General features: G+C 38.0%; 2 protein-coding genes and 1 long non-coding RNA gene across 10 annotated transcripts in view; 2 read left to right on the top strand and 1 right to left on the bottom strand.

Annotated features, from left to right (window-relative positions):
- The window catches only part of syngr1a (synaptogyrin 1a), a 26,109-nt gene extending 22,093 nt beyond the window's left edge, over nucleotides 1–4,016 (top strand). The window contains exon 4 of one of the 2 annotated variants that reach the window (XM_041983845.1): nucleotides 2,156–4,016. In XM_041983845.1, coding sequence (XP_041839779.1) covers nucleotides 2,156–2,371 — 216 coding nt within the window. In that variant the 3' untranslated portion in view covers nucleotides 2,372–4,016. Of the gene's footprint in view, nucleotides 1–94 lie in introns of both variants that reach the window. The other variant, XM_041983846.1, reaches the window with a different exon arrangement.
- LOC121638830 overlaps nucleotides 1–14,635 on the bottom strand; it is a 19,437-nt gene extending 4,802 nt beyond the window's left edge. Inside the window, exons 1-2 of the long non-coding RNA XR_006010083.1 lie at nucleotides 14,470–14,635; nucleotides 2,030–2,037 (exon numbers count right to left, since the gene is read on the bottom strand). This is a non-coding gene — a long non-coding RNA (uncharacterized LOC121638830). The remainder of the gene's footprint in view (nucleotides 1–2,029; nucleotides 2,038–14,469) is intronic.
- Nucleotides 5,952–24,983, top strand: tab1 (TGF-beta activated kinase 1/MAP3K7 binding protein 1). 7 transcript variants are annotated; one of them, XM_041983836.1, is made up of 11 exons: nucleotides 5,952–6,184; nucleotides 6,777–6,907; nucleotides 9,908–10,061; nucleotides 10,729–10,824; nucleotides 11,321–11,441; nucleotides 18,427–18,543; nucleotides 19,157–19,268; nucleotides 21,274–21,418; nucleotides 21,728–21,941; nucleotides 22,662–22,815; nucleotides 23,696–24,225. In XM_041983836.1, the coding sequence occupies exons 1-11, from the start codon at nucleotides 6,152–6,154 to the stop codon at nucleotides 23,964–23,966; spliced, it is 1,548 nt and encodes a 515-aa protein (XP_041839770.1). In that variant the 5' UTR covers nucleotides 5,952–6,151; the 3' UTR covers nucleotides 23,967–24,225. The 7 variants fall into 7 exon arrangements, with proteins under 7 accessions (XP_041839770.1, XP_041839769.1, XP_041839773.1 ...); XM_041983835.1 differs by having other exon boundaries at nucleotides 5,953–6,184; nucleotides 11,303–11,441; XM_041983839.1 differs by having other exon boundaries at nucleotides 5,958–6,184; nucleotides 11,339–11,441.

Here is a 24,983-nt window from a genome sequence, read left to right as displayed (position 1 = left end):
ACTTGACCACTCTTCATTTTTTTTAGTATACACATGGATGTCCATTTGTATTTGAGTACATGTAAACTCATGAGAGTGACTATTTTTCCAACAGGGTGCTCAGACCCTCTTCTCTATGGAGAAATTAAAGAATGTGTCATTTGAAGAGGAGTACACCAAACTGTTCCCCCCTCAACCTCATCAACCTTTTGTCTGACTCTTGTGTCTTCTCCTCTTGCTGCCTTAACCCGCTGTAGCTGGTCACACACACACACTCCCGTTCCCTCACACTGCATGAACATGTTTAAGGGCGCCTGATTACATCAAGTACTGCTGGAAGTGAGTGTAACTGTAATCCATGAGTAAGAATGGCTGTACCACTACTGTTTCTAGTCCTGGTGGTCTTATTAGTTCAGTTGTTGATTAATCGAAAATCATAATTAATTTACAAAAAGATGTGTGTCTCTGGCTTTAAAAACTCTGCCTTTTAAGGGCAAAACTTGTGAAGAGAAGCCAAAAATACAGTAAGCACACAAACGGAATATTAATATTTGGCTTTTTAATTGACTAATAAACCATTTTGAGCTTGTTGTTTTTTGTTTTTGTTTTTTTCTCTTTTTTTTTGTATTTCAGCATCTTAGCTTTTATCAAATTGTTGTTCAGTAACTGAAGTATTACATATTCCGGCCACCTGTAGCACCAAGCCTGGAGCCTTTAAACAAGCTACAAGCACCAACGTTCACCTGCCTTCCACTTTTCTGCAGTGCTAAAACCATGAAATTGACAATTTTCTCAAATATATTAATACATTTTTTTATCTTTGCAATGACCTTTTATAAATTTGTCAGAGTGCACAGCTAATATGGTCATAGATTTGTCTTTTTTTTTTTATTTTATTTTCCCTTCACATCTTAAAGGAACAGTCTGAGAACTTCAAGATATCACAAACGCTGGGACATAACTTGTTGAAAGTAGTGTGTAAAAATGACAGACATCTAGTGGTAAAGATGATAGAAATGACCACAGATGTCAAGGACAGTTGTGAATGTATGGTTGCCATCAACGGCCAATAAATTCTTCTGAACGAAAACATGTTTTCATCTGTGAGTGGATCCAGTGGCCTCAGGTGCAGCGATGACTGCACTACAGGTAACAACTTCAACATTGTGTCTGGATGTACTGTCTTCTTCTATGTGCCTTTTAAGGTGTTACTTATTCCAAATGGTTATCTAGCACCTAACAAACAAAGCAGGTACTGCAGATTTGAAACTCAGGTGGTTCTGATGGACACACCATAGTATAAATGGTAGCAGAAAAATGGCAGCTGTCATGTTTGTGGACCCAAGGCAAGTAGATATAAATGGCTCATTCAAGAGAATGAAAACACAAGTTATTTTAGTAAAGTAATAAGATACCAATAAAAAGTAATTTTTTAATAATATATTAGTTTACCTTCATTAACCTTTGATTTTGTCACATACGTTCCCTTTACAGAGCTTTTGGTTGTTATCCTTAGACTGAGCTGAGAACAGACCTTGAAGATTTTTCATCTAAAACAGTGAAATGGTTTTCATGTCTTTAGTTTTATATATGAAAGTTTCTCTGTGTTACTCTATGCATGGGCATGCTTTCTCTTCTTTAGCTGTTTCATTAGGTTTAGCTGGTAGACATGCTATAATAAGGTTCTTTGAGAGGCTGTTTGTAATGGTGCAATTTCTTAAACAGTTTACTTAATTCAAATGGCAATAACACTTCCATTTCAGAGTCACTGGATATTTATGGCTATGCTGTTTAACAGTGCAGTTCCTCGGCTATTTAGCACACTGAAGCCGCTTGATTGTATGATTATCCACTTTAGACTAAAGAGGTGTTGAGGTTGTGCTTCTCATTATGGAGCTGAACAATGTACATAGCCTTTTGCACTGCTGCCTTCAAAAAGTAACCCGCTGTGACCGACTAATGACTTATTCAAACTAATAAGCTTCACAAGCTTTCCAGCCAACTAATCAGTGCTTTCTTCTTTCTCTCTTTTGTTTCTCTTCTCCCAAACTCTACTCTCTACTCTAACACAACTGCTTTAACACCCCACCCCCCAAAACCATTCAATTGCTATCTATGTGCCTTTTTTGCCATCCTGTCCATCTCCATCTCCGATCATCTGTCCTGCATCTCTAAGGCCGGCCAGTCTTTCTTGGCCTTCCAGAGATATAAGCTGGGAGCCGATTCGGCCCTCTTCTCCCAAGACTACACTGACCCCAGCCAGGATGCAGCTGGAGCCCCCTACACATCCTTCGGCGGGGATGACATGGAGAGCCCGAGCGGAGGAGGGGGACAGGCCAACAGTGACGGGGCCTTTGACGGCACTGGAGGCTACCAGCGTCAAGACTACTGACATGTTGAGGGTTCAGATATACATCGGGAATGATGACGTTGCCCAAAATTTCTCATTTGAAATGCTATTTGTATTGTTTTTGTCACAATGAATAGCACCAAGTCAAACTGACCCAGTTTGTAGTTGCTACTGGATTCAAGTTTACCCACTACTGAGGGGTTGTTTTGACCAGTTTTAAGCTTTGTCCCAACAGTTTTGCCACCCAACAAACAGCAAAACTTTAACTACACATATTTATTACGCTCAGTGACAGCACGTCAGTGTATGTTTTAAAACAGGTGAAGTTTTGAGTTTATTGAGTATCATCAAAACTGTAAATCAAAAATCTTGGACTTTTCTCCAATCTTTTAAAGTAACGCTTGGGATGGTACACAATCTCAATTAGGCCTCTGCAGCACAATAACATTAATGGGATCAAATTATCCATGTGAAATGGTTAACAGTGACAATATGTCTATTTAAAATTGTTGGGTTTTTAGGAAATTCTTGTCCGCTTGAGGGGTTTGTTAGAACAGTTGCAGTGCTTGTGGCCACTTTGCTTTAATCTTCTGAAGTCGACCAGTGAGGAAAGTGACTGATTCCAGTGTTAGCTTAAATACACACACGTAGAGCAAGGCACAGATTTACAGCATCTCAGTTTTCCTACAAATAAAAGTTTCTGCTTGCAAACTCTCTGCTGGTGTTTTACAGGATATAAACGCTGTCAAAGAAGCATATCCGGCAACTAACCCCCTCAGCTGTTTAACAAGAGTGTGTTTGTGTGTACTGGAAAACCCTGTTTTATTTATTTATTTTTGTTTGTTTTTTCTAATGTGTGGATGTGTGACAATGTTTCCTCGTTCCTCTGTAAAGCTCTCTTTTCCTCAATTGTTGCCTTAGTGCTGACTGCCAAGCAAATACCAACAAACACAGGATGGCATGCATTCTGCCCAACACACTGCAGTTCTCTCTCACAGTCGTTCAAATGTCCAAATTAAGCTGATTGAATTTTGTATTTGTTTTCGTCCTTGAGCACATGTAACCCCTGACCAGAACCAAGCCTTTGTCAGCATTATGTAGTGTCCCAAACACACAAAAGTCACAGTTGCTTATCATTTAAGTCCACAGAAAACTTCCTACTGTGAAGAATTTATCTGCTTAATTTCAACAAATCTACAGATAAGGCAACCATGAACATCCTGAGTATTTATGAACATGCATTGCTCCACTTTCTTAAAAAATGAACTATACCATGTCTCTATAAATAAATGTAACTCTATAATTCAGTATATTACAGTGTTTTAAAAAGAGTGCTTTATTTTAGGGCATTATGTTAGTTCTGTAAAAAAGAAAAAAAAGAAAGAAGTTCTATGGTCCGTTGAGTGTTAATGTGATAAGATAAACAGTATGGTGAGGGCATCCATACCTCATCTTTTATGTTGATTTCAGGGTAGGGAGATATTTTTATTTTGGTATAACAATATAAACTATTAAAATAAAAAAGCGACCAAATTACTAAAGTATATACATACACATATATACTTTATACTTTACATTTGTGTAGTTGTAGAATTGTGTGATGTTCCTTTGTGAAATCTGTTTAAAAAATAAAAGGTAAGACTTGAGAAAAAGAATGTGCACAAATGTCTGTTTTTGATGTTTTGATTTTAACCAATAAAAAAAAATAAATAAAAAAGAAACTGATAAAACTGCAAATGATTGTTGCTTTTTCAGATTAATTTCTTTTCCTAAAATAAATAAATAAATAAAACATTGAAATAGTCCATTGAGCTCTAACAGAAACAATAAAAAAATCATAAAAATAGCATAAGCTTTTCATATAATTAATTTTTAAAAATCTTAAAAGTTGTGAGAGCCAGAATTGTGACATCTCCCTCTACTGGCACAAGATCTGCCTGCAGGTGTATATTTTGTAATAGTAGACCGAGTGGAATAATGAAGTGTGTTTAGGTTTAATTATTATTTAGTCATCGTGATAAAGAGGTTTTAAAATTTACTTCAACTTTATTTTTTTTAGCGCCGGTTCACAACGTCATCTCTAGGCATTTTACATACAATTAGTTTGACAACAGGACATCCAACATGTATTCATGTATTTGTGGTTAATTTAGATATGTTTACTAATGGAATTTTCAATTTTGTATATACTCTTACATATATGAACTCTGTTACACCAATATAAATATATATATATATATATATATACACAACTACACACCTTCGGACACCCCTTATAAGGTGGTAGAGAAATATATATATATATATATATATGAACTATTTTGGTACACATGCACCCTATACACATATGTATCTAGGTGACAGTGCCAATCGCCACACCATTATGCAGTCCTTACCTACTAATAGATGGATAGATAGATAGATAGATAGACAGACAGACAGGCAGACAGATAGATAGATAGATAGTTCACCAAAAGCACCAACTCAAACATTCAGAGTAGAGGTTATAGTGTTTATTTACCATTGCAACTATTTTCCCATAAATAAGAAATACGTGGTGCAGAAGTAGCAAAAGACAGTAGCTGCTTTTTTAAGTTGGTCAACTGGCTCTTTTAGGTCATGTCTTTTTCAGGCTTGGAAACGTCTTCCTTGTACTGGGAAAACCCATAATGCAACTCTCCCAACAAGTGGACTGTAATTTGAGGTCATTTCTTGGAACACATTGTGATGTTACTAAATTTACATTGAGAACAAATACTGTGAAAACAACAAAAGATTTAAATGCATATTGTACAAATCTTGATTCATGTTTTTTTTTTTTTTTTTTTATCACTGTGGCTCATTTTAAAGGAAAGAGAATAAATAGAAGCATCGTTAAAATGTTACCTAACAAACACTAAGACCGTGACATTAGAATAGTTCTTTAGCGCTATCATATGGCAATCTAGAAATGTAGGATTATCTTTGACTTTGAGAAGCACCTGGAGTCTTCAAACAATTAAAACATGTGCTGACAAATTTCCTGCCATGTAATTAATTATCATAATGATAGATAGATAGATAGATAGATAGATAGATAGATAGATAGATAGATAGATAGATAGATAGATAGATAGATAGATAGATAGATAGATAGATAGACTAGCTTTAGGTGTGTAGCCATCATGAGAGTGAAATTGCCACTTCCTGTAAGTTGCAGTTCATAGGGAGGCCATTAAGTGGCGGTATTGTAGAAGCTACCGGAGCAGCATCAAACCGGAAAGTGGCCTATATATTTGTTAGTTTTTTTCTACAGTTCTTACCCTCTTTTTTCCCAGTACAAATCAAGTCAATTAAGAATTACTTTTAAAAGAATTTATATGAAGCACACGTTCAAGAAGTCTGATTGTTCAGGTTAAAAAAAGAAAAGATAAAGAAAAAGGAAATGTTGCCTTCAACTGATGTGGGAAACTAATCTCACCATGCAAAAATTTTAACACAACATCAGAAATGAGAGATGACATGAGAACACAGAGATAAAATATATACATATATAAACGACAAAATTTAAGTTTTATAAATATACACAAAATCAGCCTTAAATCCTGGCTAATAGTAGCATTTATATCTTTCTTAATTATTTTGCATAAAATGTAAATGTAAGCTGAATTCAGCTAACTTTATTACAATGAACACCCAATGTAACGAAAATGGGTATCAAGTTATATATATTTAATGTTATTTGACATCGTTTAAATCCATTTAAGAACAAAGAGTGTATTCACATAGTTGAAGTTGAATATTTGGCCCTTGGGGTCTTGAACGCAACGAGTCCGGTCCAACATGGCGGCGCAGCGCAGGACTATGATGCAGAGCGTAAGTGAAAACTGCTGTTTAATACTCTTACTGACCCATCATAGCCTTGTTACTCTAGTCTTGATGATGGCGTTGGTCTCGCGTATCATTCTGAGTAGTTGTGTTGCTTTCTGGATTCATTCAATGTAGATTCTGGTCATTCAGTGATGCCAGTGTTAGCTATTTTTAGTTGAGCTTATTAAGTGCTTTGCTAACAGTTAGCCAACTACAAACACTTAAAAGAAAAATATTTTTATTATTGTTATTTGTGCCCTTAAAACGCAGCAGATATCATCAGATTTCGGAGAGGTTAGTTGTGTTACTTAAGTTAACTTTACGTACCTACATGTCTTTTTTTAACAGTCTTTGTGTGGGATTTAGTTAAGTAGTTTTAATGTACTACTTCTTAGTCTGTTGTTGACGATTGTGACATTTTATTGTAAACTGGGAGATTTCACAGTTTCAGAGAAGAGCTTATTGCCTTTATACAGAAAACACTGAGGCAAATTATCTGTAAAGATAGTTTAAACTTTAGGCATGTGTAAACAAGTTGTGTTGATACGCTATTTGAAGGATCTTTTTAACTCCTCATTATTCCATGTTAATTTGGCAGCATCAGAGCTGGACAGATGACCTGCCCCTGTGTCAGATGTGTGGAGTTGGTAGAGCACCCAACTGTGTGTATGGTCCTGATGGTAAAGGAACTCAGAGCCATCTCATGGAAGATGGACACCTCATGTTGAGGTAAATAAGACCAGGGAACAAGGTAAAGATGTGGGAAAGAAAGGGAGACATCAAGTGTGTAGTGATAACGCCTTAGGGGACAACAGCGAGTCATGCTCAATATGTGCATCGCAGATGACAACTTAATGATTTGGGGAAACAGCTTTGTGAATGTCATGGAGTAAACTAATACCAGTCCATCATCAAATTGATGGACCACTTTTAATTCATCTGCTATTATGATATTGATGGTGTCTAGTTTTGAAATTTGTTTCCAAACCTACTAAGAATAAAGTCTTTACTGGTTGAAAATGTGCTTAACAAAACACCTCACTTATTACCTCTGCATATATGTGTTTTGGAATTTCAAGTTGCTTGCAGCCTGAGTTATTGATAAAGAATTTAGGGATGTACCAATACAAGTATTAGGTATCTCGTACTCAGTATTCATAAAATACAGAGTTAATGCACATTAAAAAAGAAAAAAAATGCATTAATACATAAACCACTAAAAACCACTAAACCAGGTGAAAAGTCCAAATCTGACACTCACGTTAGCAAACGCGACATTATAGCACTACTAACTGACCACAGATCAGCCCTGCCCTCCGAGCTTAAGACGTATTTCCTAGAAATGAATGACAAATTGGACAGAGTCCAAACAACCGTTGCTAGCCACCACAACAGACTATCATTGCTAGTGATGTGCGATGCCGCTCATTTTCTTTACAATCTGACACCAAGTAAAATACAAGCCAGTATCAGCGATACTGATCCGATACCAATACTTTGTACAGAAACTTAATGTGTTTGGAAAATCACTTTCAAAGCAGCCCACGCTGAGGCGAAAGGAAGTGGAAGTTACATTTTTATAGAATACTTTGTGACTCAAACTGAAATTACTAGTAAAATGCATAAATAAAGATATAAATGCCACAATAATTGCACGGTTGTCGACACCTACATATTAAATGATTTAGTTAACCATCACACTAAACGATTGAAAAGGATTGATGTTATTGTCTTTTTATCCTATTAAATATTTCCATCCATATTTTTATTTTTAAAACCCCACAATGGCTGTTTCACTGAATTTTTAATGACACCCAGCCTCTGCAGCATCCTTACCAACTAAATCTAGGCCTGTTGAATTGATGTGAGTTGATCTTAGGGACGCATATCACTCCAAGCTCAACTCACACAGATATTTATTGCAGCATTTTCTTATTTCACAGCAGTATTTAGTACTGTACATAACAAAACAGGGTGTGACAGTCTTTAGAAAAAGGGGAACTCATGTTGTTTGAATGTCAACACAAAAACCTGAATTTAGCAGACAGATCACTTTCCCAAATTTAGCATCAGTGGTACAGCTCCACATTTTCCCCTTCTGAATAGTGGCTTATGCCTGCCTGCAGCATCAAAGGACTCCAAAAGTAATGGGTAACACCTGTCCTACTAATTTCCTACTCCTCCTCATCATAATTTAATCATATACTGTGTTATGGTTGACTGTCAGATGTTTAAGGAGGTCTGTGGTGTTGTTAGAATACCTCTATGTCTTCCCGCACACATACATTGCGCCAGTGCTGTTCAGCTCCACATGTGATGCTATGGAGTGAGCTGCTGCCCATACGCTGTGCCATTTCACCTATGACTATGGCAGGCGGAAGAAAAAGTAGTTCCTGCCATCTGGGTAAAATTTAGACAAGATCCTGATATTAGTTTCTTTCCACTGTATTCCAGTTTGTGATATACTGCATTTTTACCCCAAATCAGTAAAATATTGATAATCTACAATGAAAATCGATTCTAGAACATAAAAAGCTGGCATCGGTAAGATCAATATTTTGGTATCGATCCGCAAAAAGTTTGGAGGTAGCAGCCGTTTGGAGGAGGTAGAAGCCGTTTGGAGGAGGTGGAAACTTTATGCAGTCAGCTTCAAACTGATAAGAGGAAGCTAACTGACTTGGAGAGGAGAAGCAATTGTTGCAACGTTCGACTGATTGAGCTCCCTGCGGGAATTGAAGGCCCACAACCTACGCAGTTCCTTTCGAAACTTCTGCAAGAGGCCGTGAGGAAATCTTCTCTTTCGCACCCGAACTGGGCAGAACTGGAAGGGAACGGCTGGTCTGGGAGGCTCGGAGGAGAGGTACGCCACTTCACCAGGGTCATTCATTCAGCGTTTATGAAGACTGCCCCTCGGAGGTGCTCGACCAGAGGAAGGAATATAAGAAAGTGACGTCTTCCCTTTACAAGATGGTATTGAAGCCATCTCTCGTGTACCCTGCCAGACTTTGCATCACCCAGCAGGACAGCTCCATGTCAGTGACTGAGGAAGAGCACTTCATCCAAGCATTTGGTAAACCCTCCTGAATGTTTACTTGATTATTTCTGGGGTTAAAAATATAATTGGATCTAATGATGATCAGTGTTTGCTATGTGCAATTATAACTACCTTAAATTTAAGTGGTAATCACAATCATTAGTAGTATTGCCCTTTTTATTTATCTTTTTCATTTATTTAATTTTTGTGCTCTACCTAATAGTTTTATTTATTTAATTCTGTTTCACAAAGTTATTACTCATGCCATATTAAACATCTGGAATTGGTATTATCTTTGCAAAAGAACCTTATTGTGGGCATATAGGTGCTTTGTCACAGTGGTGAACAGAATCTACCAAAAACCACGTTATCGTCTTTGTTTATGAAGATTCTGACGATTTTCCAGCCTTATATTTAGAGGATGCTGCAGGATGACTCATATGATACATCACACAATTAGCAACTCAGTCATGGCATCTGGTTCACATTTCTTACCAGCGAACTGTAATGGGATTTATTAGTACTCATATTGGAACTCGGTATCAGCAAGTACTCAAATGTCAGTACTTGTACTTGGTTTGAAAAAATGTGGTATCGGTGCATCCCTAGTTCTCTTGTCGAAAGTTGTGCTGTTTTTTACTCCTTGAAAGTAAAACATGGGCCTTGTGTTTGTTGTATTTTTATCAACCAATCAGAGGAGAGGATGGCTGTTTCCTGTATGGGGTTTTTAACGGTTATGATGGCAGCAGAGTGGCCAGCTTTGCTACCCAATGTCTGACAGCTGAACTTCTGCTCGGGCAGCTAAACTCCAGTCACACTGACAACGATGTCCGCAGGATTCTCACACAGGTTTGTGTCTGTACCCTTCTCGTCTTCTTAAAAGGATAATGGCTAAATAGATTGTGTTTCTTCATCAGTGTACTGTAGAGGAAGAAGGAGCATTACAAAAAAAGAAGGTTTTACTTTTAAGTGTGTGGTGTAATAGCTGCTTTTACCCAGGAGGGACCAAAACCACTAAATGATCACTATGAGCTCAAAGGACTGAGTTTTTATTTCATACACTCAACAAATAGTTGCATTATGCAGCAAGTTTCTGGAGCCCTGACGCCACAGAACAGTAAACACATAGAAGGGCTGTTTATACCAAAGGGCATAAAATATCATTTTCATATTTTTGCAATTCTCTGGAAATAATTACTTGGCACCCAAGCCCACAATTTATATTTGCTGAATGGTCACGATTAAAACACAGATGCCACTTGATTGACATTTTTATAATGCAGTATGTACATCCACAAAATAATGCAGTAGGCTATAAATATAACAGCTGTCTATTGAGTATAGCTGAACTGTGTACCATGTAGTCTGGTCTGTAGTGAAACAGAAGAAAAGTTGCTATTTTACACCTTTTGTAATTTAGGCCTTTTTACAACATGCTCTTTGTATCATTGCAGTGTGGAAAATGCACATTTCTAAGCCACTGAGTAATTTAACATGCATGTGCTCACTGTTGCAGGCCTTTGATGTGGTGGAAAAAAGCTACTTTGACACAATAGATGATGCTCTGGCTGAGAAAGCTCACCTGTCCAACTACCTCCTGCCACACAATGAGGTATACACAGTCTCACATACATGCTGCAGTGTATTTCAAGTATATTAAAATATTACTCTGAAAATTATAAAATGAATTGGTTTCCATAGTAACTGCATTTTTTTTATCACCATGGGTTAATACTTTGCCAAAGGAGAATAAACTCATGGTGCTAAATTATGTTTTCAGCCTTTTTCATTACATAAGTCCACCTTAGTTCTTCACTCTATCATGGGCTAGTCATTAGTTATATTCCCATTTTTATTATCTGCTATATACATTTACTTTTCTGTGTCAGCCTCATATTCAGTTGGATTATACCCCATGTGAGTCTTGCCCATTGTTCTTTTTTTCCCATTTGCACCATTGTTCCTTTTCCCCACTAATCTGCCTTCTCCAATTGATTTTTCCCTTTTTACTATATCTTCTCTCTCCTCTGCCCTCCTCCAACTTACTTTATTGTCTTTGTTTCTTCTTTGTTTGCCTCTTGGCTGGTCAGAATATGTCATTCCACCAGCTCTCTTCTCAGGGTCAGAAGGTGCAGGAGCGACTGAAGGAGCTGGAGCAGGAGGTTTCTGGAGGCACTACGGCAGTGGTGGCATTGATTCTCAACAACAAGCTCTATGTTGCAAACGTTGGTATGGAAACATGATGACACATGCTTCAGTTAGCCAATACTGATTTCACATTTTTTACAGCGATAGTCCTGATGTCACTGTTTGATTGGGCTACATATCCATCATAAGTAACAAAAGCAGTAGACTGCAATATGTGCAAAAGACTCCTCAATAGCAGACCAATCCGCTTTGCGCCAGCAGATGTCAGACTTGACACAAATTTGGTGTTTGGTTACTCCTTTGTGTTGGATCAGCTACAGTGGAGAAAGCAGTGCTGACTCTTACTTAACTATTAGGACCTATAAAATAAGCCATCCCAATAAAACATTTAATTTAGAATCAGCTGATTAATATAATAGCGCGTTCAGTCCGGGAAACAGTTATGTTGTAGTTGGTTTCATTCGATGGCTATGATTTTTTTGTTTAGAGGTTTTTCTTATAGTTTTGTTACGATATTTTGATTTGTGGTTATGAGAAGAAAAATTAATCTAAGACAGTTAGAATAGAATAGAATAGAAAAGAATAGAATAGAAATACTTTATTAATCCCTTTGGAGAGTCCTCAGGGAAATTTGGGTACCAGCAGCAATACAACACCAACAGTTGACCAAAGGCCAGAATGATGTGGCTTTGTTGTTAGCTAAAACAGTATTAAATATTACCTGTTGGCTGTGAGGCAAGATGGTTTACGCTAACCAGCAATTAAAAAAAGAAAAGTAGATTTTATTCTACAACACTTAGATCATGATTTAAACGTGTCCTAATGAAACTGGTAAATGAAATTGTCTGGTTTTCAAAGATAATGCTGCCAAACTCCACTTAAAAGCCTTGAAAATCCCCATTTCATCAGCGAACACATTCATGTTGTACTTAGCTATCATGGAAGCTAAAGCTGGATCTACAGCATCAGTTGCAGGTAGTCTGAGCAGCCAAGTTGATGCTTTTTACTTCTTTAAAGCCACAACTTCCTATAACTTTTTTAATAATAATGACTTAGGGTAATAAATGACTTTTTGGATGTGTGTGAAGATATTTAACAACTCTTCATATTACATGTAGAGCGGTCTCAATTCTTTTGTCCAGACTTCTCTTAGTCTGTGATGTGGTAGCCAAATAAAAAAGACCCAAGTCAACCCTGCTCTTGTTTTCTAATAAGTGGGTTTTGTTCTGAGTATCTGTTGCTGTCTTGTGAAAACTAAAGGTTTTCCTCAGGCTGCATGTCGGGCCGTTACATTTCTACTTTGTACGATAAAGTGACATTAATTGCTGAAACTGCAAATTTCAACCGTCTGAATATTTACCACTACGTGCTGTTGGCTATACGTTGTTGTAAAATATAGCTAAAAACACATTGATTATTACAATTTTATATTAATGACAACATAATAATCAATATATTGCATTTCTGTGCATAGATTGCCTTAAATTATGTCACATACTGGAGCTGTAAATTTGAATAGATTTTAATTTTTTTTTTTTTTTTTTTTGTCTCCAGGACAACTTGAAAACTGTCTAATTCAGTGTAAAATCGTCTTCTTAAAATAATGTTGCTAACTCATCAGTAAATTTTATTTATATAGCACCTTTCACAGATAAAAACTACAAAGTGCTTTACAATTAGATTGTTGATATTATAGCCAATAACGATGAATAAATCTATAAATAAACTGCTTCTAAATAATAAGCATGGATAATGGCAGTCAAAATTTTTCCCAGGACAAGCTGGATCCCTGTTTATTAGAAAGTTCAAAAATATCCGTACTGTTTGGCAACAGAAGGAGAGATGCAGCTCGGTCAGAACACAGAGAGCTGCTTTCTAAAAGTTTTCTGAGTAGTGTTAACATACCCTGTGAGCCACAGCGTGCCCCCAAACATAGGGTAAACAATTCCAAACCCATTAAGTTAGCGTTATTAAATGTTGGGTCATTACACAACCTTGATTTTATGTTTTTAACAGAAACTTGGTTAAACCAAGATAACAACGCAGCCGCTCTGATAGAGTCAACCCCTCCCAACCTTAGTTTTATCAGTGAGGTCAGACTGAACAGGAGGGGAGGGGGGGTTGCAGTTCTACTCAATGAATCATTTCAATGTAAGCAGTTATCTTTTGGAAATTTTACTTATTTTGAATATGTGGCTCTTCAGCTAAAAGCTAAAAATAGATCAATGTTTCTGAATATATACCGCCCACCAGGGTACTGCGCAGGATTTCACGATGAGTTTAGTGAACTGCTGGCATTAATCTGTGTAGACTTTGTGTACTTATTGTTGGTGATTTTAACATCCATGTAGACAACCCTCAGGATAAGGGGACTAAAGACCTGAGTAACAATCTGGACAACTTTGAGCTGACTCAGCATATAACAGGGGCCACACACACTAAAGGACACACTCTAGGTTTACTGATCTCGAAGGGTTTGAACTTTTCTAAAATTACTGTGTGTGATGTGGGCCGGTCTGATCCATACTGTGTTTCCTTTAAAAGTACGATTCCTGTTCACACAAATGTCTTAACAGAGGTCATCACAAAACGGTGTATAGCTGAAAACACGACTGGGATGTTTAACCAGGTCTTCTCTTCAACACCTGCCCTATCAGGGGGTTCAGCCAATGAGCTTGTCACTAGTTTTAATGCTAAAATGTTAAGTATTATGGATGCTGTTGCTCCTATTAAGGTGAAAGTTGTCTCTGGGAGGAAAAGGTCTCCATGGAGAAATTCCACATTGGTGAAAAATGGAAAAAGAGAGTGTCGGAAAGCTGAGTGTAGATGGAGAAAAACAAATCTACAGGTTCATTATGACATGTATAAAGAGAAACTTCACTCTTATAATCTACAACTGAGGAATGCAAGAAAGTCCTATTTCTCTGACGTTATTAGCAAAAACTATCATAATGCTCAGGTCTTATTTGCTATTGTCAACAGATTAACAAATCCTCCTGTGTCAGTAGCACCTGAACTCTGTTCCACCAAGGCCTGCAATGAGTTCGCCAAATTCTTCACAGAAAAAAATCCAGAATATCAGACAAACAGTTGGTTTATCAGCTGCAACAGGTTCAATAAATATACTGTGTCCATTGAAAACTAGCTTAAACACCATGACACAGTTTAGTCCCATTAGCAGCAAAGATCTAGGCGATATCATAAGTGAGTTGAACTCCTCCTCTTGCTGCTTGGACATCCTGCCCACAGGCCTTTTCAAAAAGGTCTCAAGAACTCTGGAACCAGATCTGTTACAGATTGTTAACTTATCTTTAATTTCAGGTGTCTTACCAGAACTTCTAAAACCAGCTGTAATCAAACCTCTGCTAAAAAGGGACAATCTAGACAAGACACAAATGAGCAACTACAGGCCGATCTCAAATCTTCCTTTTCTAAGTAAGATAGTTGAAAAAGCCGTTTTTCATCAACTAAACGACTTTTTAACACAAAACAACTGCTACGATGTCTTCCAGTGAGGTTTTAGACAGCACCACAGCACTGAGACTTCTCTGACCAAAGTCATTAATGACATATTTTTGAACACAGACGATGGAAAAATGTCAATCTTAGTCTTACTGGACCTCAGTGCTGCATTTGATACAGTTGACCACAATATATTACTTAAAAGACTGGAGAACTGGGTGGGCCTCTCTGACACTGCACTACTCTGGTTTAAATCCTATTTAGAGAATAAAAAGTACTTTGTGTCAATAGGTAACTTTACATCTGAGCAGACAAGAATTACATGTGGAGTTCCCCAAGGTTCCATCCTGGGGCCTCTTCTGTTTTACATGTACATGCTCCCACTGGTACAGATTATAAAGAAAAACAAAATTAGTTACCATAGCTATGCAGATGACACACAGATATATATTACAATGTCACCAGGAGACTGAGGCCCCGTACAGGCTCTTGGGAAATGCATTGAGGAGATTAATGACTGGATGTGTCTGAACTTTCTCCAGTTAAACAAAAACAAAACTGAGGTGATGGTTTTTGGAGCCAAAGAGAAACGATTAAGTGTCACCACAGAGCTTCAGTCTATACAACTTAAAACCACCAACCAGGCCAGAAATCTGGGTGTATTTATGGACTCAGACCTTAACTTTGAGAAACACATTAAGGGAATTACAAAGTCAGCCTACTATCACCTTAAGAACATATCAAGGATAAAAGATCTGATGTCTCAGCAGGACCTGGAAAAACTAGTCCATGTGTTCATCTTTAGTCGGCTTGATTATTGTAACAGTGTTTTTTTTCAGGTCTACCTAAAAAATCAATTAGACACCTGCAGCTTATTCAGAACTCTGCTGCTCGAGTCCTCACTAAGACTAAGAAAGTGGACCACATCAGTCCAGCTCTAAGGTCTTTACACTGGCTGCCGGTCCGTCAGAGGATAGACTTTAAAGTTCTTCTGCTGGTCTATAAAGCTCTGAATGGTTTGGGACCAAAATACATCAGAGACCTCTTGACCCAGTATGAACCTACCAGAACCCTCAGGTCATCTGGATCCAGTTTCTTATCAGTTCCCAGAGTCAAAACCAGACACGGAGAAGCTGCATTCAGCGTCTATGCTCCACATGTCTGGAACAAACTCCCAGAAAGCCTCAGATCAGCTGAAACACTTAGTTTATTTAAATCAAGGTTGAAGACCCACCTGTTCTCTGCTGCATTTCACTAGTTTTTATTTAGAAATCCAGATCTGCATTTGGTTCTTTTACGCTGAAATCTTAACTTTATTTCGTTATCTGAGCTTTTTCCTGCTGTTTTTATGTAATCAATTTTATCTTTTTTTAATCTTTATTTTTTTATTTTTTTATTATTTTCCTTTCCCTGCACCTTGCTGTAATGTTTTTATGTTTTATGTAAAGCACTTTGAATTGTCTTGTACATGAAATGTGCTATACAAATAAATTTGCTTTGCCTTGCCATTACACTGTTCTTGCAGAAGATTTTATAGAGAGCAAGGACTTTGTTCTCTATAAAATATATATAAGAACAGATTGCATAAAAGCAGATGCTGCAATAAGTTTCTTAACTCCTACCGATAATTTCAGTCGTAATCTTTCTCTTTATTTAATCCATGTTGCAAAATCGGTCTCTTGCTTACAACAGCATGAAGCCTGAGAAATTGCATGTGCTTTCCTCTTTTTTTCTTAGTTTTTTGTGAGCGGATCCACGCCTACCGGTAGTTCCTTCAGTTACAGGATTAAAAAGAGCTGACTGTCATTTTAATACCTGTAGGCTATTTTAGATCTTTAACAATGAGGAAGTTCATTGGGTGACTGTGAAAAATACAACAACCTCAAGGAGCCTCGGTCACTTTTTAGAAGACTTAGAAGAGTCATCAAAGTTGATGCCAAAGATTTTCACTGCAGCATATCAAGTTGCTAATTCGTATTTCTTTTTCATTTAATCAATGATATTAAACATATAGAAATAGCATGCCCTTTAACTCCTTTACTTGCATTGCTTTAGATGTATGTGCCACTTGTACTCACATCTTTGATTCTGCAGCAGGAAATTACTCATTTTTTTGTTCTTCTTAAAAAAAATGGGGTCTTAATTACTAATGCGCTTTCATATGAGAGTCAAAAGTTCAACAGCTTATAGTCCCAGAGAGGTTCAAGATTAGAGCAACTGTGCTTATTAAATCACTTGCAGCTGTTTGTTTATGTGGAATATACTCTATCTGGGAGTAGGAGTGTGTATGAATTACGTGAACTAACACCAAGTGGATGTGTCAGGTTTGATCTTTGATCCTAATTAACACACAGTGATGTGGCCGATTGAATGGCCCTGTCTGCTAATCAGACTGTCAGCACACACACAGCCTCGGGCAGTTCCAGATCATAGACATAGGATTGGTCTGAAACTGCATGAAGGTTTTGCTCAGTGGCCCGGAAGTGTAATTATAAAAGTTAATTAATCATTGACCTTGTTTTGCTTTATCAGCAAATAATTGAAATAGCAGCTTCTTGATTGATTCATGTGTGAGGTTGTTGTCCTGGAAGGTGTTTTTTGAATTTGTATTTATTTATTTTTCGATTAAAAAAATGAATTAGGTGATTAACTTTGCAGCACTAAGATGCATATTGACTGGTTAGTTTATGAGTGCTGTTGAGGTCTACAGGCAAACAATAAAATCAGCTTTTAATGGAATTCAGCCCAATAACGACCATAGGAAATGTCAGCTAAAGCATAATAAGCCTTTTCATTGTGAAACATCTTCAGTTGTTAAGCACAGTTTTAAGTGTATCAATATGTTTTTTCGCACAACTAATATTTGTAATTTGGGTTCCCATATCAGCCGTGTCGGCATTGCTCAATACCACCAGCTTCAAATTTAATTGATATTAATCACATCCTTGCTTTTCCTGCTCCACTTGTGAATAGCTGTAATTAAAAGCATTAGACCTGATAGTGTAGTTAAAAATATATTTTAAAGCACAAGTTTAACTCTAAATGACCTGACTCTGAGGCAGAGAAATTAAGAGTTTTTTCTTTTGTTTTTGTTTGTTTTGTTCTTTTTTTCTCCATCTTCTTTATCTTTCATACGTCAGCTGCAGCCATTGACGAAGTTTGGGCCATGTCAGACGAGTAACAATCTTTCTTCTAAAAAGAAAAGAAAGATTAGCAATCTTTCTTATTAAAAGGTTGTTGGACTCTGATTGGTCCTGTCCATTCCTTATCATAATACAAATTCAGTCCCCCACCCTCAAGCGATTCCTCTTGGGCTTAATCACTACTAAACATAAAGATGTTGTTTGAGTTTAGTAAAACCTTCTGGTCAGCCTGACTTGATAATTTTAATATTTGTTTATTTTTGCCTTCTCAGCAGTCACCTTCAGTGATATGGTCTGACAACGTTGTCTGCTAAACCGCTCCATCAGTCCAAACAATAATGTTTTAAACAGCTTTATAGGTCATAATGACCTACCAAGCAGGCATTCCTGGTATTTCTCCACTATGCTTGCATAAATGTTTTGATGTACTCTCTGCTCAAAATGCTTTTCTGTGGCTCCAGGTACCAACCGAGTCCTGCTTTGCAAGTCCAGCAGCGATGGCCAGAACCAGGTTCTTCAGATTGGTCGGCCACACAGTACTGACAATGAGGATGAGCTGCAGAGACTGGCTGCTCTGGGTGAGAGCTACAGATAAATTGACAGCTGTTAAGTAAATCCAAATAATGTCTCTAAAATGATCCCGTCATGTACTTTCATAATGAAACACACACCGTAGTAAATCTGTGCTCGGCTGTGAGATTTTGTGAATAAACCTGTATAAATGCCAAGGATATTGTGTTTTTCAAGGATGTGAAGAATCTGCAGTATATTGAGCATAATTTCACTCTTAAACTTAAAATGTCAGCTATTTTAAGAAGAACTTCCTTTAGATTCAGCTCAGTTCAAGAAGGGAATGTCCTTTGAATAAATTCAAATTATAACTCTCTCGTTTAACTCCTTTTCTTAGCTTCCAGTTAGCAGTCACATGATTATTCTGCTGTTCAGGTCCTTCTTTGAATGATTCAAAAGCAAACGTTGACCCAGACCAAGGTCACCTCTTTATGCATTTTCATCCACCCTCAAAAACACATTTCCATCTTCCTCCTCCACCCACCCCCACTTCCTGCATCTGTTTATTTCTTGCGTCTCATTTCAGACTGTCTTGCTTCCTCCTTGGCTCCCTAAACTTGTCTTCTTTATGTCCTCACCATCTCCTCCTCTGTGTCTCCAACGTGTCTCTTTCTTCAATAGGTTTGGATTCAGCTCGCGTAAGACAAGCAGGGCAGATAGCTGGACAGAGCAGCACCAGGAGGCTTGGAGACTACAGGGTCAAATTTAACTACAATGAAATTGACCTACTCAGGTGAAACCTTTTTTCATGATATTGACCAGTGTCCACCCCCACCCCCACCCCCACCCACCCCCCACTTCATTGCTTTTCTTTACTTGTTCTGCTTTCAGGAAATGCGTTGGTGTTTTTCCACTAATTAACTGCAAATCTCTCAGAAAAATCAATACTCTAAAACATCCAGAATAGTTGTGTTGCCAAGTTCAATTAGCCTAAAATTATTCTGTTATTTTTTTCATTGTCTTTATTTTTATTTGTTTCTGTGTTCTCGGGGGGATTTATCAGTGAATTTTATTGGGAGCTGTGAACAATTTCGTGGTTTACACACAGTGTCAATGCGTTTTTGACAAGTCACATATCAGTCCCTGAAAAGGAGAGAGGCATTACTGAGCAGCTTTTATAAACCCTGTAAGAAGCTAGCTATTTTTTCCCTCTGTTATCAGCCTTTGTACCAAGTCTGCCTTTTCACCTGCTGGAACCTGCCAGAAGTCATGTATACAGACTGGAGGGTGGCATTAATCCTCATATCATCCAATAAAAAAAAGCAAATTCCAGGGCAATTAGACAGTCCCTCCAGGAGTTGACTATATTCCAATCCCAACTAAATTCAACCAGTTCTTGCGAATTCTGCATGTCCTTGCAATTTTATCTTTTCACCTCAACTTTAATGCAACTTTGACAAATTACAACGTTCCTCCACTTTGCCCGATATACTCAAATAAAAATGAAAATACTGTTGATCATGAAAGTGGAGGGAGGTAAGCTGTGTGTACTATGTGCAACATTGTGATGGCAGACAAACAAAAGTCATCAACCTACAAACCTTTTTCTACATCAAATACCACCAGACAATGTCTGAAATGCAAAATAACATAGAAAAATCACCATGAAAAGTCTATAGCCTATAATCCATCTGCTGTAAACGCTTAAAGAACCAGTATATTCCGTTAAGACCCAACCCATGAAAAAATGGTAAGAAAAGTCCAATTTTTTTTAAATATGAGGTCTTTATTTGGCCCTTTAACAAAATGTAACAAAAAATATTTTTTACTGTTTATTGGCATGTGATATATTAAAAATATTAACATTTTGAGCAAAGTTTATACCATAAATTAAAGCAAAATGTCTCAGAAATTGTATGTAACAAATATGTCACGTCTGGCTTTTATGGGATATATAGGCTATATTACCCCCCTTATGTATGCGTGTGTTTTCTAGTTGCTGAACGGTGAAATACTCTCCCAGTGTGCATATTCCAAAGAATGTTGAAATTTAACTTAACTAATATTTTAAATATCAGGTGCTTTTGCAAGAAGAAACAAAATGGTAAAAATCAGCTAAATTTGTAAGTAATTTCTTGGCTCTAGTGGCCTTTATTCACAGTAGCTTCACAGGAAAGGGAGTCAAAGAACATAAACAATGACAAAGGACAGAATTCAAACCTTGGCCAGCAGCATCAAGGAGGTGTAGCTCAACGAGTTAAGCTAAATAATGCTGCCAGTGAAACATTGTAAAGTGTCATTATTTAAACCTGTCAGAGCGATCCAGCCTCTCTCCTACCACAGCTGAGTTTCCTTAAATTCATTTATTTTCAGGCATTCTTTGTTCATACTTCCTATTTCCTGCTTTTGTCTGCTGCCCAGTTCAAATAAACCCGTCACATTATTTGTCTTTGCATTAAAAAAAATTATAAACTTAAATCAGACACTGAATATTTATAGAATTTCATTCTTAGTTGTGTCAGTAAGGGCAGGAAATGCAGTAAAAAAATGGACAAAGTATAAGTGATTCTTTATATCAGGGAGATAAGCAGGTTTGTAGTTTGTAGGTCAGGTGCAATAATGTCTTTTCATTTCATCTCATCCTTCTCTCACCTTCCACTGTCCTTTCCAGTCTTGACTCCTGTAACTGACTTTATAGCCACAGTTATTTTCCCATTTCTCATCTCTTTTGCACCTCCTCATTCCTCTTATATTTTTATCTTTTGCTACTGATATATCTGTTGTCTGTTCACTGTTAGTTCGGCCAAGTCGATGCCAGTCATCGCTGAGCCGGAGATTCACGGCAGCCACTCTTTGGATGGCGTAACAGGCTTCCTGTTGCTGATGTCAGAGGGTTTGATAAATGCCCTCGAGTCTGCTCATGGTCCCGAACAGGTCAATCAGGTTAGCAGATATCCTGAAAACATTTCCTTGCCACATGACGCGCTTGTCGTCTTTTCTTGTCAAACCAGCTACTCTGCAATATCTTTCTGTTGCTGTCTTCTTTTTTTCATTCGTATTCTTTGAACTTCAGTCTGAGCATCATCCATCCATCTGTGCTTTTTTTTTCTCTTTTTCTGTTGTCTTATCATCTTTATCTGCTCTCATCCTCTCACATTGTATTGTTTTTTATTCTGTTCATTTTCCTCACTTCTGAAGCTATATTCTTGATCTTTCTTTCTCTGACCCCGTCTCCGCTGCTGTCCTCCATAGGAAATTGTTGCCATGGTAGCAGCAGAGCTGGCCCAGCAGACCAGTCTTGAGGCAGTGGCCCAGTCTGTGGTGGAGCGGGTCAAGCGGCTTCACCATGACGTCTACGTGTCTGGCCGTCAGAGGGCGGCCTACTGTTCTCGTCACGAGGACATGACACTGCTCATCCGCACACTCAATTACCCACTAGCAGATGCTGTGCTCACACCCACACAGGGTAGGGAATTGTGCTATGCCTATACCACCACAATTTTCCCTATTTAAAAGTTTTATTAAATAATAAATTGCCTCTTAAATATGTTTTAATCATGTATGAACATTAACTAAGATTAACAAGGGCTGTAAATCTAGTAAGAACGTTGCTTGTCAGCTCTGCAGTTGTTCATCTGGACTTCTTGTCTGTAGCTCCTTAGAAATAAAGTTGGGGCGTAAAAAACCTAATCAGCTAAATGAAAGTAATATTAAAATCTTTGGGTTCTAAAACTTTTTTTTTTTTTTTTTGCTTTTACAGATATGGATTGAAGCTTAATTTAAAATGTAACCAGTTAAAAACTTAACTTCACACAAAGACTACCACTAGAGCTCGTGTCTTCTTAATGCAGGTTTATATTGTACAATTGAGTTCCAGCTGGATGCAATGTTTGCTCTTTCTTTTAATTTCAAGTTTTACTTTTTTTGCCCAGATGCAATCATCATGAGACGATGCAAAGATGCAGCATGGGTTCTTTTGGCACCACTGGTTGGTGTGTCAGGGTCCTCAGTTAAAGAAATCAAACTTTCAAAGATGTAACCAAGAATCCAAATGAACCAAAATAACAAGGCTCATTATCCTTTATGCTGAACCAGCTTTAATGTTATCCTGTGCTTTTTTTTTTTTTTTTTTACTATTCTGTTGCTCTTACATTCAGTCTTTGTTTCTGTCTTCCACTTTTTTCAGGTGGTCGTATCTATCCTGTGTCGGTGCCATACTCAAACAGCCAGAGTACCAGTAAAACCAGTGTCACCCTCTCACTGGTAATGCCCTCCCAAAGTACCCTCACCAATGGAACTAACACAGCCTCTACCCTGGAGGAAGGCACCCCCACACCAGGGTAAGCTTGAGTTTTCTTCTGTTCCTGCTGGCTCTGGGATTTCCTCCTATTGGCCATGCTGAGCATCAGCTTTGTTATCTTTTCATTCTTTTTGACCCACCATCGTTCGTGTTTTACAAAGTTGTTTTTACCTCCTTTGATTCCACTGCTGTTGGGTGGGTACTCTGGGTGAGCTTTATTTTGGATCCACACTTTTCTGCCTGCTGCTAAGTTTATTTCTGGTCTGTTTTGAATAAGCAAGATTAGATTGCCTTGTTCCTCTGTACTATGATTTTTTTTTTTTTTTTTTTTTTTTTAAACTTGATTTTTGCTTCCGTGTGTCTCTTCACTTATGTGTTTATGCTTAAGTGCAGTTTTTACTTCCCTATAGTTTTGCTGTGATTTCCTCTTCATAACATGCTCATCAGTTTTCAGACTAGAAAAGAAAGGCTCATGAGTTAAAGTTAAACACGTGTATTATAGTTAAACTTCCATATACAAAAGGTGTATACCACATGTTTTGCACACAGCATGGAGTCTTTTTTTAGAGAAATTATGTTTCTACTAATGGTGACAACCACAACCTTTGTAGAAGTGATATATGAAATACACACATTACAGTCTACTGGGTGTTGTCACAGTTTTATGGTCTATGGCAGTGATTAGAACCAAGACCGCCTTTGCAAAATAAGCAACAAAGAGATCAGCATTAGTAAGGGTGTGCTCAAAGGCTTCACAGACAGCATAATAGCTTCTTTACTTGAAACAAGAATGTTGTTTTAAGATGGTAAACGACCTTGGACAAATACTTTGAATGGGCCTCTGTTTTGCCTGCTGCTGGAAACTACCTGTTTTATAACTTGACTAACCACATTTCCGCTTCTATATGGCTGCTGCCTAGGAGTTCTGGCTTTCTTTTTCTTATTTCTTTTCCCTTCACTCAGTCATCCTCAAGGATTACTAATCCGGCTCCTCTTCCTTTTATGAGTTCCACTCTGTTGCCGTCTGTCTCACTATCTGACTCACATCTGTATTTTGTCTTCCTTGTGGGCTCCGGTTGTCTTTATCCATCCTGCGTCCTACACTCTGTCCTTGCCTCTTTTCTTCCCACTGCTTTAGAATGTTTCACCCAGCTACCAGCCAGCCCTCTGTTAACATCCTGCATCCCATAATTGAAATTCCTCTTTCTCCTTTCCCTCTATCTACTTCTGCCTTTTCTCTGTCCACTGCACCCACTCCACTCCGTCCCTTCCCTCTCTCCACTTCTCTGTTTTGTCTCTCCACCCGTGATATGGACCTCTTCTCCTCCTATGACACTCCCGCTTCCTCTTCCTCCTCCTCTATTCCAACCCTTATACCTGTCTCCTACTCTTCCTCTTCCACTCTTCCCAACCACCCAACTTTCTCCTCTCCCTTCCACTGCTCCCCTTTCTCCAGCAGTCAGAGCCCCACGGCCACCCTCCAGTCCACCAACACACAGACTCAGAGCTCCAGCTCCAGCTCAGGGGACGGAAGCCTGTTCCGCCAAAGAGGGAGTCAAGCAGCGCAGCCTGATGAGACGGGCAGGGTCCCACCCTACGTGGACTTCAGTCAGTTTTACCGACTGTGGGGAGGCGACCACAGTGATGGCCAGAGCACCCAGGGAGGCCTTGGACCCCAGTGATGTTGGAACTACTCCAGCCTGGATTATCTGGTGGAAAGTACATGAACTGTGAAGAAGCAGATTATCAAGTGGTTGAAGAGATGGATCATATGCTATTAATGTTTTATACCAGAAAATAAATGACCTGAAGTTGCATGTTGGTATATCTTGAAAAGACTGGGCTTCAACATCTTACACTGGGGTGCAACCAGTAAAACTGAGGAAATGATGTCATCACATGTTTGCATTGTTTCTTCTTCTATTGTAGACAGACGGTCATGACTCAATATATATAATCCAGATTGTAGAAATTACTGTCAAATATAAAAACAGGACTTTTAAGTTTGTGAAGTTGTGAAAGATTACACACTGCAAGGCCTTAAATGTAATGAATGAATGAATATGTTTGAAAGTGCTTTTTTTTATTTGTAACAAAAATACAGTATATCTCTAGATTAATCCATAAGTTGTCTGAGCGTCTCTTCATGTTAACATTCTTGACAACAGCCCCACCCCCAACTCCAGTACAAATCACTTTGTACCATTG

The sequence above is a fragment of the Melanotaenia boesemani genome, chromosome 4, assembly GCF_017639745.1.
Source record: "Melanotaenia boesemani isolate fMelBoe1 chromosome 4, fMelBoe1.pri, whole genome shotgun sequence".
NCBI classification, from domain to species: domain Eukaryota; kingdom Metazoa; phylum Chordata; class Actinopteri; order Atheriniformes; family Melanotaeniidae; genus Melanotaenia; species Melanotaenia boesemani.
Note: the sequence above shows the minus strand (reverse complement) of the source record. Positions and strands in the feature narration are given on the sequence as shown.